Source organism: Macaca mulatta, chromosome 2, assembly GCF_049350105.2.
Source record: "Macaca mulatta isolate MMU2019108-1 chromosome 2, T2T-MMU8v2.0, whole genome shotgun sequence".
In the NCBI taxonomy this organism is placed as follows: Eukaryota; Metazoa; Chordata; class Mammalia; order Primates; family Cercopithecidae; genus Macaca; species Macaca mulatta.
Genome location: NC_133407.1, coordinates 95,190,227 through 95,203,289, shown reverse-complemented (window position 1 = coordinate 95,203,289; position 13,063 = coordinate 95,190,227). Strand labels below are relative to the sequence as shown.

Below are 13,063 nucleotides of genomic sequence, written 5' to 3'. Positions count from 1 at the left end.
ATTTATTTTTTCATCCCCGAGAGCACTAGAGAATTGTGTATCCTGCTCTCCATCCGCATTTGGCTTCTTCCCCAGGGTTCTTCTTCCAGAAGCTGACGAGAGAAAAGAACTACACGGGCTGCAGTAAGAAACAGTGACAGGGCACCAGGAGGTGGAGGACGGTGAACACCCTTGCCTAAGTCGGCCCAGGCCCCCCGGGGCGCAGAAATAAAGGCCACACCCCCACGAGCACGTGGCCAGACTGTCCAATCGTCGCTACTGAAGCTGGGCTCTGGTCTTTGATTGGTGTTCCTGGAGACTCCCTCACATTCTTGGATCAGCCCAAAGCTAGGCTCAGGCTCCGACGGTGGCCGGTGGGGGTCACGAGGCTTCGGAGTGAAGAGGCGGGTTTGGCTTGTGGGACGCAGCCGCCTCTGTGCTGGGGAGTCGCTGCGCGGCCGGGCTCCAGGGACATGGCGGCAGCCTCTGCGGTGTCGGTGCTGCTGGTGGCGGCGGAGAGGAACCGGTGGCATCGTCTCCCGAGCCTGCTCCTGCCGCCGAGGTGGGTGGAGGGGCCGTGGCGCAGTGGGCAGAAGCGGGAGCGAGGGTGCACTGACCCGAGTGAGCGGTGGGAGGTGCGGCAGGACCCAGGGTCGGGGTGGGGAGGACGGTAGAAAAACCCCAGCCACTTTCGGGGGGCGGGTCTGCTGGCAGTCACGGCGTCGGGAGGAAGACATCCCCACCAGTCCTTCCCTTTCTCCCCGCTTCCGCACATCCACGCCTCAGCGCGCCGTTGGCTTCGGTTTTCCATTTCTGAGGATTGGGCCCACCATCCTCCAGGCTCCCCTCGCCGTCGCTGCAGCTCGTAGCCGTTTGCATCGGGCTTTCGCAGCACCTCTTAGGTGGGAGTGTTGTTATAATCCGGTTCGGGGGAAGCCCGAAGGGATCAACGACTTGCTCAGTGGAACACAGCTATTAAGAAATGGGGCCAGGATGCCCTCAAAGCGTTTTTCAGTTCAGTTGTGCCCCATCAGGTGTCCGGTTCAGAGAAAGACTCCTGGAGTTCATTCTCATTGTTAGAAGGAATGAAGTTGTCAAGAAGAGCAAATGTACCTTCCACAGAGCTGGGAAATTATTTTGTCAAAAACTCTTATACCCAAGTTTGAACAACGCTATCAGATGACACAGTCTAGCTCACCTGACTCCAGCTCTGTTTCAAATTTTGAGCTCTAAGCTTTGGTGGCAATAACTCTGGCAGTGGAAACACCCTCAGGTTTGTAGATAGCTTGCTTCTTTGTCTTCTTTTGCTTCATGGTTATCATCCTCCATCGTTCTGGAAAGATTGACAGTTTAGTGTTCAACGGCACAGACTCTGCAGTCAAGGCTGGGGTCTTAGCTTAGTTAGCTACTCAGTAGGTGTGTGACTTTGGGTAAGTTACTTAATATTTCTTCTTTAATTTTCTCACCTTGGAGATGATACTAGTACCTTGGGTTGTGAAAATTAAATGAATTAACTCATGGAATGAGATTTAAGCACAATCTCGTACATAAAATCAGTCTATAAACGCAAACTCAACCATTTAAATGAACGTTTGCTTGCTTTTTCCAGAAATATTGTAGATACCCTTTTTAGTTACTTAATTTTAGGAGTGCTCAGGAGAAACATAAGAAAGTTGTGGCAAGTTGGCTGGGCGCAGTGGCTCACGCCTGTAATCCCAGCACTTTGGGAGGCCGAGACGGGCAGATCACAAGGTCAGGAGATCAAGACCATCCTGGCTAACACGGTGAAACCCTGTCTCTACTAAAAAAAAAAAAACAAAAAAAAAAACAAAAAAATTAGCCGGACGTGGTGGTGCGCGCCTGTAGTCCCGCCTGTAGTCCCAGCTACTCAGGAGGCTGAGGCAGGGGAATGGCGTGAACCCAGGAGGCGGAGCTTGCAGTGAGCTGAGATCGCGCCACTGTACTCCAGCCTGGGCGACAGAGTGAGACTCCATCTAAAACAAACAAACAAACAAAAAAGTTGGTGAAAGTAATGTTAATGTTCTTCTTGTTCTTCTGGTTTTTCTTTTCTTAGGTTTCCAGGGCTCTTCAGGTTAGTACCATAGACACATTTTCTCTCTTCCCTTTCAAAGCTTAGCTATTGTCTATAGAACTGTCCTCAAGTATGTCACTGTGGAGAGTGTTAGAGTTGTTAATGGCTTATAGAAGTAAAACTCTTAACCAGGAGAGTTGGTTCATGCCTGTATTCTTAGCACTTTCTCAGCACTGTGAGATCCAAGGTGGGAGGATTGCTTGAGCTCAAGAGTTCAAGACGAGCCTGGGCAACATAGTGAGGCTTCATCTCTACCAAACATTAAAAAATTAGTCAGGCATAGTGGCACACACTTGTAGCCACAGCTACTTGGGAGGATGAGGAGGGCAAGGATGGCTTGAGCCCAGGGGTTCCAGGCCATAGCGAGCCATGATCACACCACTGTACTCCATCCTGGGTAACATCCCATCTCAAAAAAAAAAAATCTTAATAGTGCAGATAGTTTACACTATTTTTATGTTATGAATCTCTAGTAGCTCAGAGAAAATAATTTCTAGTGGCAGAATTACATGACAATAAGCTGGTATAGAGCCACCTTGAATCAGGGAAGCAGCTTCTTAATCTTGTTTAAGCCATTGTTTTTAAGTTGCAGCTTAGATAATTGTGAAAAATAGAATAGATGATCAGAACATTGTTGGGATAGAGGATTATAGTTAAGTGGGCTCTCTCTCTCTCTCTCTTTCTCTCTCTCTCTCTCTCTCTCTCTCCCACCCCCCTCCTCCTCCCTCCCTCCCCCTCTTTCTCACTGCCTCCCTTCTTCTGTCTTCACTAGAAGATTGCAAAAGAAAGCTTTAGGTCAACAGTAGCCTTGAAACTTAATCAGTCTTAAGCTACCTTTACCAACCAACAACGATTTAATAGATAAATCTGCCCAGAATAGGCCTTGAAACGTATCAGAAGCCTATCTGAAGAATGTGAAGGGAAGATGATGCTATGAGCTAGAAAATACCTCATAAAGATCAGAAAAGATGATCCCCCTCCTTCATGATCAAGAAGGTAAGGTCAGCTCAAATGGAAAGGTATGGGAAAGCAGCAGCCTCCTGAGGAAGCCAGCTCACGGAACTCTCCTGCCAAAGCTGTGGGTCTTCCCAGCAGCTCCTCATGGATGGCAGCATCTAAGTGTACATTGTAGGGCAGTGAGTGTATAGATGCATATAGATGTGTAGGTGTCTCCCGCATCTTGGCTCCAGTGAAATACTAGTCCTGCTCAACTACATAGTCATATACATAGTATGTATATACTACTGCCTAGTTACATAGTTTCTAGTGCACATGCTGTGCTTTTATCTTGTGCTTTGTGAATAATCTAAAATGGTTAGTTAGTCCTTTATAACCACATCTTCCAGGTATAGACAAAAAGATAGGTGGAATTGCTTCTGTAATTTGTTGGTTTCCCTGCCTATGCTTTTTTAAATTTTTAAAATTTTTATTTATTTATTTATTTTTGAGACAGAGTCTAACTCTGTCGCCCAGGCTGGAGTGTAGTGGCGTGATCTTCACTCACTGCAACCCCTGCCTCCCAAGTTCAAGTGATTCTACCTCAGCCTCCCGAGTAGCTGGGATTACAGGCACACACCACCACACCTGGCTAATTTTTGTATTGTTAGTAGAGACGGGGTTTCACCGTATTGACTAGGCTGGTCTCGAACTCCTGACCTCAGGTGATCCCCCAGCCTCAGCCTCCCAAAGTGGTGAGATTACAGGCGTGAGCCACCGCGCCCAGCCCGGTTATCCTCTTTAGCTGAAACTTAATAGACGTTATACTTTTTTGTTCCTAAAGTGAATCTGGTCTGTTTTCTGTCAGCTCTTGGTTAATGGTTCATTGTTACCTTATTTTATAAACAGGTATCATGAAACTTAAAAATTGTTGAGATTTCTACCTCGTTGAGACACCTCAAGTCATCTTGTCTCCCCATTTCTTCATTTCATTTTAGTACAAGGACTTGGAATAGCATTATATAATCCTTGTAGAACTGAGAGGTACCTTCAAGATCATTACAGTCTCATCTTACAGTCTTACAGTCTCATCTCGTGTGTGAGAACACTGAAGCCTAAGATATTAAATCTTGCATCCTCAACTGGGATGATATCACCGCTGAAGGGTGGAAATTGATTCTTGGGAGAGCCAGAAAATCTTAGATTTTTTTCATGGTTTACGGCTTACCTAAGCTCAACCTTACCCCACCCTTCCTGCAAGGAATAAAATCTTTTACAAGTTTTCTCATTAGGAGAGTAATAATGAAAAAAAGTTTGAGAAACGCTGATGTAAAGTGACTCGACTCCGGGCAAGCTGGTCATTGGAGGGACTCGGATGAGAACGCAGCTCTTCTGGTCCCACAGCCAACATTCTTTCTGCTGCCCCTGTTTAACTTCCGTTTATTTCTCTGGTCTTACTTTTTAAACATGTCTCATGTTTCAACTTGATTGGTATTTTTCAAACTGTAGATTGACCAACATATTTTAATAAAATAGGATACAACTGAAAGTGCCAAAAGGCAGAATAAGTCATTTTTAACAAAACATCTGTTTTCATTAAGTGTGTGTCCTTGGTGGTTTGTATTGTGAGTAGTAGCCAAAAAGGTTTCAAAAAAACTAAACTAGATGATGTTAGTATACCTTGGTTGTTTAATCATCTCTGACTCTGTGGTCTTATGCCAGCCTCAGGAACAAGCAGCTAGGTGACTCATTCAAGGACAGGTAGTACGAGGGAAAACAGCCAGATCTGTAACTCTTGAGTTCTAGATTAGTTTTCTACCCACTAAGAAAGCCTTACTAAAGCACTGTTAGTTGACTTAAGGTTTCATGTTTTAAGAAACTGAAATTCTTTTGAAAGAACAATTGCATTGCCTATTCTGTTTAATTATAATTCCTTTTGGATTTATGTTATAGGACATGGGTGTGGAGGCAAAGAACCATGAAGTACACAACAACCACAGGTACTGACAGACTTTGTTGTTCTATTTGATTTTGCTTCAGATTGGAAGTGTTTAAGAAAGGGAACTGTTTAATCCCTTAATATGTGCATAGTAGAATTAGTTATCATAAAATTTGGATTTTCATGATAATTTTCTAGGAAGTGTTAAGTCATGGTTTTCACCTCTTTTATATCAAATCTCTCTTGCTGTTAAGTCTAAAATACAGAGGGCAGCCGGGTGCAGTGGCTCCTGCCTGTATCCCAGCACTTTGGGAGGCTGAGGTGGGTGGATCACCTGAGGTCAGGAGTTCGAGACCAGCCTGGACAACATGGCGAAACCCTGTGTCTACTACAAAATACAAAAATTAGCCAGGTGTGGTGGCGGGTGCCTGTAATCCCAGCTACTTGGGAGGCTGAGGCAGGAGAATCACTTGAACCCGGGAGGCGTCGGTTGCAGTGAGCCAAGATCATGCCACTGCATTCCAGCCTGGGTGACAGTGCAAGACTCCGTCTCAAAAAAAAAAAGTTAAATAAATAAATAAATAAAATACAGAGGGCAATAATGGAGAACATTTTATATTCGTGTTGTTCTTTCTGTCTGTTTGACCCTCTTAGTGTATTGCATTGGAAAATCATAACTACGATGGTCTAAAGCAGTGCTTTGAAAAAGCTGTTTTAAGTAGCAAAACCTTTTTTTCCAAATAAACTTGAACATGGAATTCCCAACTATAAAACATATAAAAGTGTAATAAAGTATAACTTCCAGCTGATTGGGTATAACCCTTTCCCTACCCTGCTCTCCTTCCCCTGCCCACAGTCATACATATGTCATCTATCAGCCCCTGTGACAACTCTTGGGCTCTATAGAGCCCCATGGAAAAACACTTTTGAATTAGGTGCAACCTTATTTTTTTTTTAAAGAAGAAATAACTTTATTATGTTGCGCCTATGGATTCTATTTAATAAATAACTTTATTATGAACTGTCAAAGAACATTTATTTCATGTGTGATATTAGAAGTACATTTTATATATGCAGTAGCTTGTCATTATGGTGCCATGCCAGTAGACTGGTACAAGAGTCACTTGTGTTGCAGGAGAACCACACACACCTGTGTACACAGGGGTAGAGGCAGAGAAGCAGAGTAACTGAGACCTTAAATTCTGGAGTGACGCAGATCTAGGTTGAAATCCTGAATTCTTCCTTTAGCTGTGTAATTTTGGGAAAATAATAACTCTTTTAGCATTAGTTTCTTCATCTTTAAAATTGAGATAACAATGATAGTATCTATTTCATTAGGATTATTGTGAAAATTTAAGTCAATGTTGAGTCTTTAGCACAGGACCTGAGGCACAGAAAGTGCTTATTAAAGATTAGTTATTATTGGCCGGGTGTGGTGGCTCACACCTGTAATCCCAGCGCTTTGGGAGGCCAAGGCGGGTGGATCACCTGAGGTCAGGAGTTCAAGACCAGCCTGGCCAATATGGTGAAACCCTATCTCTACTAAAAATATAAAAATTAGCTGGGCGTGGTGGTGGGCACTTGTAATTTCAGCTACTCAGGAGGCTGAAGCAGGAGAATTGCTTGACCCTGGGAGGTGGGGGTTGCAGTGAGCTAAGATCGCACCATTGCACTCCAGCCTGGGGGACAAGAGCAAAACACTGTCTCAAAAATAAATAAAAATAAATAAATAAATAAATAAATAAATAAATAAATAAATAAAATAAAGATTCGTTATTATTAATGATATTTTTTAGCACTATTATAATTTGATCCTTGGCATAACAAAGCATCTTTTAATTTTATTTTGTGTTGCTTTGTATTTTAAGTTAAAAAGGCTGAGTAATTTATGTTAATGAGTACCTTGAATTTCAGTGAAAAGAAGTATACTGTTGAAGTGCACTGTTTAATACTAGTTAAAATGGTCATTTTGGGCTCAGTTATGCTAGTTTTACCAAAAAGTCTGAACTTACCAGTTCGAGTCCTTATTAGCCAGTTAATATCGTATTCTCATTCTCGTTCTTTGCTCTCCAGTAACATTTCTGTGTGATTTTCATGGTGTTTTAAACAGGAAGAAACATTACCAAGGTCCTCATTGCAAACAGAGGAGAAATTGCCTGCAGGGTGATGCGCACAGCCAGAAAACTGGGTGTACAGTCTGTGGCAGTTTATAGTGAGGCTGACAGGAATTCCATGCATGTAGATATGGTATGTGTTAAAAATTGGAAGCCACGTCTTACGTTTATTCATTTACTGTGTCAGTATTTCAGTTCTTTATGATGACAGTTGATATTTGCTAGTGTTAACAGGGTTGAAGTAGGTAAGTTCAAACTCTCACTGATAATTCTTGGGAACATTTTTCAGATACATGATCCACTGATTACACTTTGAGTAGCTCATGTCCACATTCCCTATATACAAGGAGAAAGATCCAGGCTCTATTCCTTTTTTTTTTTTTTTTGTGACTGAGTCTTGCTCTTTTGCCCAGGCTGGAGTGCAGTGGCCTGATCTCAGCTCACTGCAAGCTCCACCTCTCAGGTTCAAGCAATTCTCTTGCCTCCATTCTCCTGCCTCAACCTCTCGAGTAGCTGGGACTATAGGCACCCACCACCATGACCAGCTAATTTTTTGTATTTTTAGTAGAGACGGGATTTCACCATGTTAGTCAGGATGGTCTTGATCTGCTGACCTCATGATCCGCCCGCCTCAGCCTCCCAAAGTGCTGGGATTACAGGCGTGAGCCACCACACCCGGCCAATCCAGGCTCTGTTCTTAGCAACTGCTACTTACTGGCTGAGTGATCTTAGCCAAGTCACTTCATGTTTCTCAGCTTTGCTTCATCTGTAAAATTATAACTAAAAAGACCCAACTCCCTGAAGTTCGTGAATGTTATGAGTGAGTTATTACTAGTTTTTTTTCGTTTTGTTTTTGTTTTTGACAGAGTCTCACTCTATTGCCCAGGCTGGAGTGTAGTGGGGTGTTCTTGGCTCACTGCAACCTCCACCTCCCAGGTTCAAGTGATTCTCATGCCTCAGCCTCCTGAGTAGCTGGATTACAGACATGCACCACCATGCCCGGCTAATTTTTTGTATTTTTAGTAGAGACAGGATTTCGCCACATTGGCCAAAATGGTCTCGAACTCCTGGCCTCAAATGATCCACCCACCTTGGCCTCCCAGAGTGCTGAGTTACAGGTGTGAGCCGCTGCGCCCAGCCTATCACTAGCTTTTATCCACCAGAAATAACTCCAAGTATGGGTGAATTCAACTGTTGGCCTTCATTATGCCTGCAGCAAGACTCCAAGCACTAGCATCAATTCATGATGAGCAGCCTCACCCGGGCTTTTATCACTGTACAGCAGGCCCTTGTGGCTCTCTAGCCACTTTTTTTCTCATTCTGTCCAATGAGTATTTCAAACGTGTTTCTCTTCATTCCAACCTCCAATTCTCCCTCCACCCACCTACTTGCAGCAGATGATCTTGATTTCACAGAGAAAATAAAATTGAGCTTCCTGACACAGAATCTGCTGACTTAGTTACATCTGCATCCATCTTTTCCCATCGAAGGTCAGTCCCTCTGGATCCCTTCTCTTGTCTTTTTAAGAATTTCCCCCGCTGGGCACAGTGGCTCACGCCTGTAATCCCAGCACTTTGGGAAGCCAAGGCAGGTGAATCACCTGAGGTCAGGAGTTCGAGACCAGCCTGACCAACATGGAGAAATCCCGTCTCTACTAAAAATACAAAATTAGCTGGGCGTGGTGTCACATGCCTGTAATCCCAGCTACTTGGGAGGCTGAGGCAGGAGAATCGCTTGAACCCGGGAGGCGGAGGTTGCAGTGAACTGAGATCGTATCATTGCACTCCAGCCTGGGCAACAAGAGTGAAACTCCATGTCAAAGAAAAAAAATTTCCCAAAATAAGAGAGTAAATTTTAAGTGTATTACCGTGAAAAATAGTAGGTAAGTGAGATGATGGCTAGGTTAATTGGCTTGATTCAATCATTCCACATTGCATGTGGCAAAACATCACATTGTACCCCATAAATGCATACAATTATGATTTATCAATTAACAGTATTAATAAAACATAAAGCAAAAGGAGACATTCCTATGTCAAAAAGAAAAGGATCTTCCATTTTTCAATGATGGGTCTTCAACCACTCTCTACTAGACTGATAATATCCGTGTCCCAAAATCCAGTGGAGTCTCCAGGACTGAGCTGACTCTACCCCTCAGCAGCATTTAACAACTTGTACACTGCTCCCTTCTTTTAGAAATAAGTTCTCATGGCTTTCTCAGCTTCTTGCCTTCTTGTGTTCTCTCAGTATCCTTTCTCTGGACCCTACCCATCTACCAGAACCTTATGTTGAAGTTTCTTGGGACTTGGTCCTTGGCCCTCTTTTCTCAGTGTATACTCTCATTCTGGATCATTTTAAATACTCCTGTCGCTTTGAGAAACAAATTTCTATTTGTAGCCCAGACTTTCTTTTGAGCATGATACATGTATATCCAACTGCCCATTCAACATCTCCACTTTGCTATTGTCACAGATACCAAACTAGTGTGACTGAAATTGAACTCATGACCCTTCACCTGTACTGAACCTGCATTTCTTACAGAATTCCCTAACCCCGTAGCGGACAACACCATTGCTAATAAAAACAATAATGTCAAAGATCTAGAAGTCTTTGAACATTTTTCTGTCTTCTTTTGCACTCTACATCCTTCCCCCCTCATCTAGTAAATGACCAAGTACTGTTAATTGTATTTCCCAAACATTTCTTTCCACTTCTTTCCACCCTGTCCCACCTATAACTTAACTCAAAGCCACAATCACCTTCTTTTTTTTTGAGCCAGGGTCTCACTCTGTCACTTAGGCTGAAGTGCAGTGGCACAATCACAGCTCACTGCAGTCTCAACCCCCCAGACTCAAGCAATCCTCCCACCTCAGCCTCCTGAGTAGCTTGAACTACAGGCACTTGCTACCATGGCCGGCTAATTTTTAAAATTTTTTTGTAGAGATAATGTCTCACTATGTTGTCCCAAAGTGCTGGGATTATAGGGATTATAGGCATAAGCCACCATGCCCGGCCCCACTTATCACCCCTTGCTTGACCAAATGCTGCAGCCTCCTAAGTAGCCTCTCTACCTCCACTCTTAACTGTCCCCCATCCCCAGCCAACAATCTGTTTTCTGCTTTTCAGTCAGACTGAGAGTATGAAATAAAAATGTACTTAAGTTACTCCTCTTCTTAAATGCTTTAAACCTTTATATGGTCCACCAGCTTATCAGTAATTTAAAAGGTGGTTAATATTCATTGTTGATGAGGGTGGTTAGAAACTGGTATGTTGATGGAAATATATATATTGATAAAACCATTTCAAGGCTGATTAACCAGAAGCTATTAAACTATGCATATCCTTCAACCCAACCCTGCAAACATTCTTGTAGGTTTCTGTCCTTCAGGCATGCTCACATATATGTGCTAAGAGAAGTGTGTACGGGAATGTCTGCTTTAGCCTTGCCCACATCCAGTTTTTTGCTGTTATAACCTAGGTGCGCATTAAGAGCTACATGATTAAATGAACTGTAATACCGCCATACTATGGAATATTTTGCAAATGTTATACAAAATAAGGTATAGACATGTGTACTAGCAAGAAAAAGAGCTCCCAAGACATACTGTTAATGGAAAAAGCAGTTGCAGAAGATAATTATATAGTATGATCCTATTTATGTAAAAACAAGAACTAAAACTGCATGTGTTTATATAAACATATATGACTAGTTAGGAATATGGATATGGAACAATATGTCTCAAGTTGATTATAGTGGATGTTCTATCTGGAAGGAGACTGCAGTGGGGGGAGTACAAAAGGGCTACTTTGCATTTGTATTATAATTCGCGTTCTTTAGAATGAGAATAGATTTGTGTTTTGTGGAGTTAAAAGTAAAAAACAGGCTGGGTGCCGTGGCTCATGCCTGTAATCCCAGCACTTTGAGAGGCCCAGGCAGGCAGATCACCTGAGGTCGTGGCTAACATGGTGAGGCTCTGTCTCTACAAATACAAAAATTAACTGGGTGTGGTGGCATGCACCTGTAATCCCAGCTACTCGGGAGGCTGAGGCAAGAGAATCACTTGAACCCGGGAGGCAGAGGTTGCAGTTAGCCGAGATTGCACCACTACACTCCAGCCTGGGCGACAGAGCAAGACTTACCTCAAAAAAAAAAAATAAATAAAAAATAAAACAGCAACAACAACAAAAAAAACATTTAAAATGGTCTCTTTGTGTGCTTACTTAGGAGAAAGCCCAAAGCTTTTTAACGTCTTATAGGCCCTTTGAAACCTGTGCCCAGCTTTCTGTCCAGCATCCTCTCTGGCCTCTGGACCCCTTGCTCATTGTGTTCCAGCCACACAAACCTTTCTTCGGTCGCTCAAATGGACCAGTTTTCCTCCCACCTTTTTGTAGGTTGTTTTCTCTGCCTGAGAGCCTCAACCTCAGCTCCATTCCTGTTCCCAACTCCACATTCTTGATCTGTTTGCCAGGCAAAATCTTGATCATCCTTGAGGAGCCTCCCCTGACTTCCCTCCTAGGCATTTCCTGACCACCTTCAGGCCAGATCAGGCATTCCTCCTGTAGCCTTTATGCCCTTGGTTTTTCCTCCATGACGTTCATCACAGTTGTCATTAAGTGTGTGAGTGTATGTTTAATGTCTGTCTCTCTCCCTAGACAGGGACATTTGTTCACTATGGTACAGGCAGCTCCCACCTCAAAGTGTGGCACATAGTAGGCCTTCAGTAAGTCTTGGGATGAATGAATGATGTGCTGTAAGTGGTCTACTTCAAGGGATGCTATGATTATGTGAAAGTTTTAAGGAATGATATAAAATAATTCACAGATGTATGAAAGGAGCATTATCATCATACTCTGATAATTATATAAACTTTAATCAACTTTGTAAGCTTGTTTCTTTGTGTACATCTGTCACATATTTTGTTTCTATTACCAAATATAAATTTTTGGCATTGAATACATTTAAGGTTATTATTGTTTTTGTAATAATATCATGACTAATGTCTGTTGCTTTCTATCCTGAGACACTTTAGTTTCACACCAGTGTGTGGCTTGTGCATGAAAACAAAGTTTTGTTACCCTCTTCATGCAAAAGATTCTAAGACTGGCTTATTTTTATAGCATAGACATATGCTGGTACTTCAGTTTTTCAATTCTTGCACTGTTTTTGAGGGAGTGGCATTTTTATTTACAATAATAAAATGACCCCAAAGCAGTTCTGTATAGTGTATGAGTATGTACTAGCCACAAAGTCTTTTAAACATGTGATGTTTCTTAAACAGGCAGATGAAGCATATTCCATCGGTCCTGCTCCCTCCCAGCAGAGCTACCTATCTATGGAGAAAATCATTCAAGTGGCCAAGACCTCTGCTGCACAGGTGAGGGTTGTGAAGAGATTTGCAGTGCAAAAGGAATACGTTTTGTGCAACTGATGCAGTTACTTATAGAAATTTTCTATTTTTAGCCCTTCGCAAGATCTTTACATTTGATTATTGGATTATCATTGTAAACTAGGTATGTCCCATCTCATTTCTCAGCCAGTCTGCCTTTTTACTGGCTCCTGTGTACTTTAGATACTTTGGGAAATAGGTGGAAAGAGGGTCTAAATTATAAGTTAAAATTAGGAGAGAATTCAGCTCTTCTGTCTTCAAAACTACATGCTCAAATCCTTTGGGAGAAATAGGTAGGTAGGGCTCTAAATTACAAGGTAAAATATAAGCAAGAAAGAAATATTTTTCTACCCCAACTTCCCAGTCTCATTCTAGGGCCACATGGGGAACTTAAGGAAGACGGTTCAGGCAAATGGAATTGCCAAGACTCTGAGATGAAAACAAGCTGGCGTTCAAGGGAGAAAAGTGTTCAGTGTGGTTGGAGTGAAGGCAGTAAGGGGCTGTGTCATTCAGGTATAGTCAGTAAAACCAAAATTCCATTTGACATTTCAGCAGAAGGAACTTAGTTGAGGAATTAGTTCCACCAGTGTTAGAGAGCTGAAGGCGGGCCGGGGAT

General features: G+C 42.7%; 1 protein-coding gene across 39 annotated transcripts in view; it reads left to right on the top strand.

Moving 5' to 3' along the window:
• Nucleotides 1-359: 359 nt before the first annotated feature.
• Nucleotides 360-13,063, top strand: part of MCCC1 (methylcrotonyl-CoA carboxylase subunit 1) — an 82,198-nt gene continuing 69,494 nt past the window's right edge. For 5 of the 39 annotated variants that reach the window (XM_077991721.1, XM_077991710.1, XM_077991704.1 and 2 more), the window contains exons 1-5: nucleotides 360-541; nucleotides 2,054-2,071; nucleotides 4,961-5,007; nucleotides 7,057-7,193; nucleotides 12,340-12,435. In XM_077991721.1, coding sequence (XP_077847847.1) covers nucleotides 453-541; nucleotides 2,054-2,071; nucleotides 4,961-5,007; nucleotides 7,057-7,193; nucleotides 12,340-12,435 — 387 coding nt within the window. In that variant the 5' untranslated portion in view covers nucleotides 360-452. Of the gene's footprint in view, nucleotides 565-2,053; nucleotides 2,072-2,951; nucleotides 3,068-4,960; nucleotides 5,008-7,056; nucleotides 7,194-12,339; nucleotides 12,436-13,063 lie in introns of those variants that run through there. The other 34 variants (XM_077991724.1, XM_077991734.1, XM_077991706.1 and 31 more) reach the window with 11 other exon arrangements.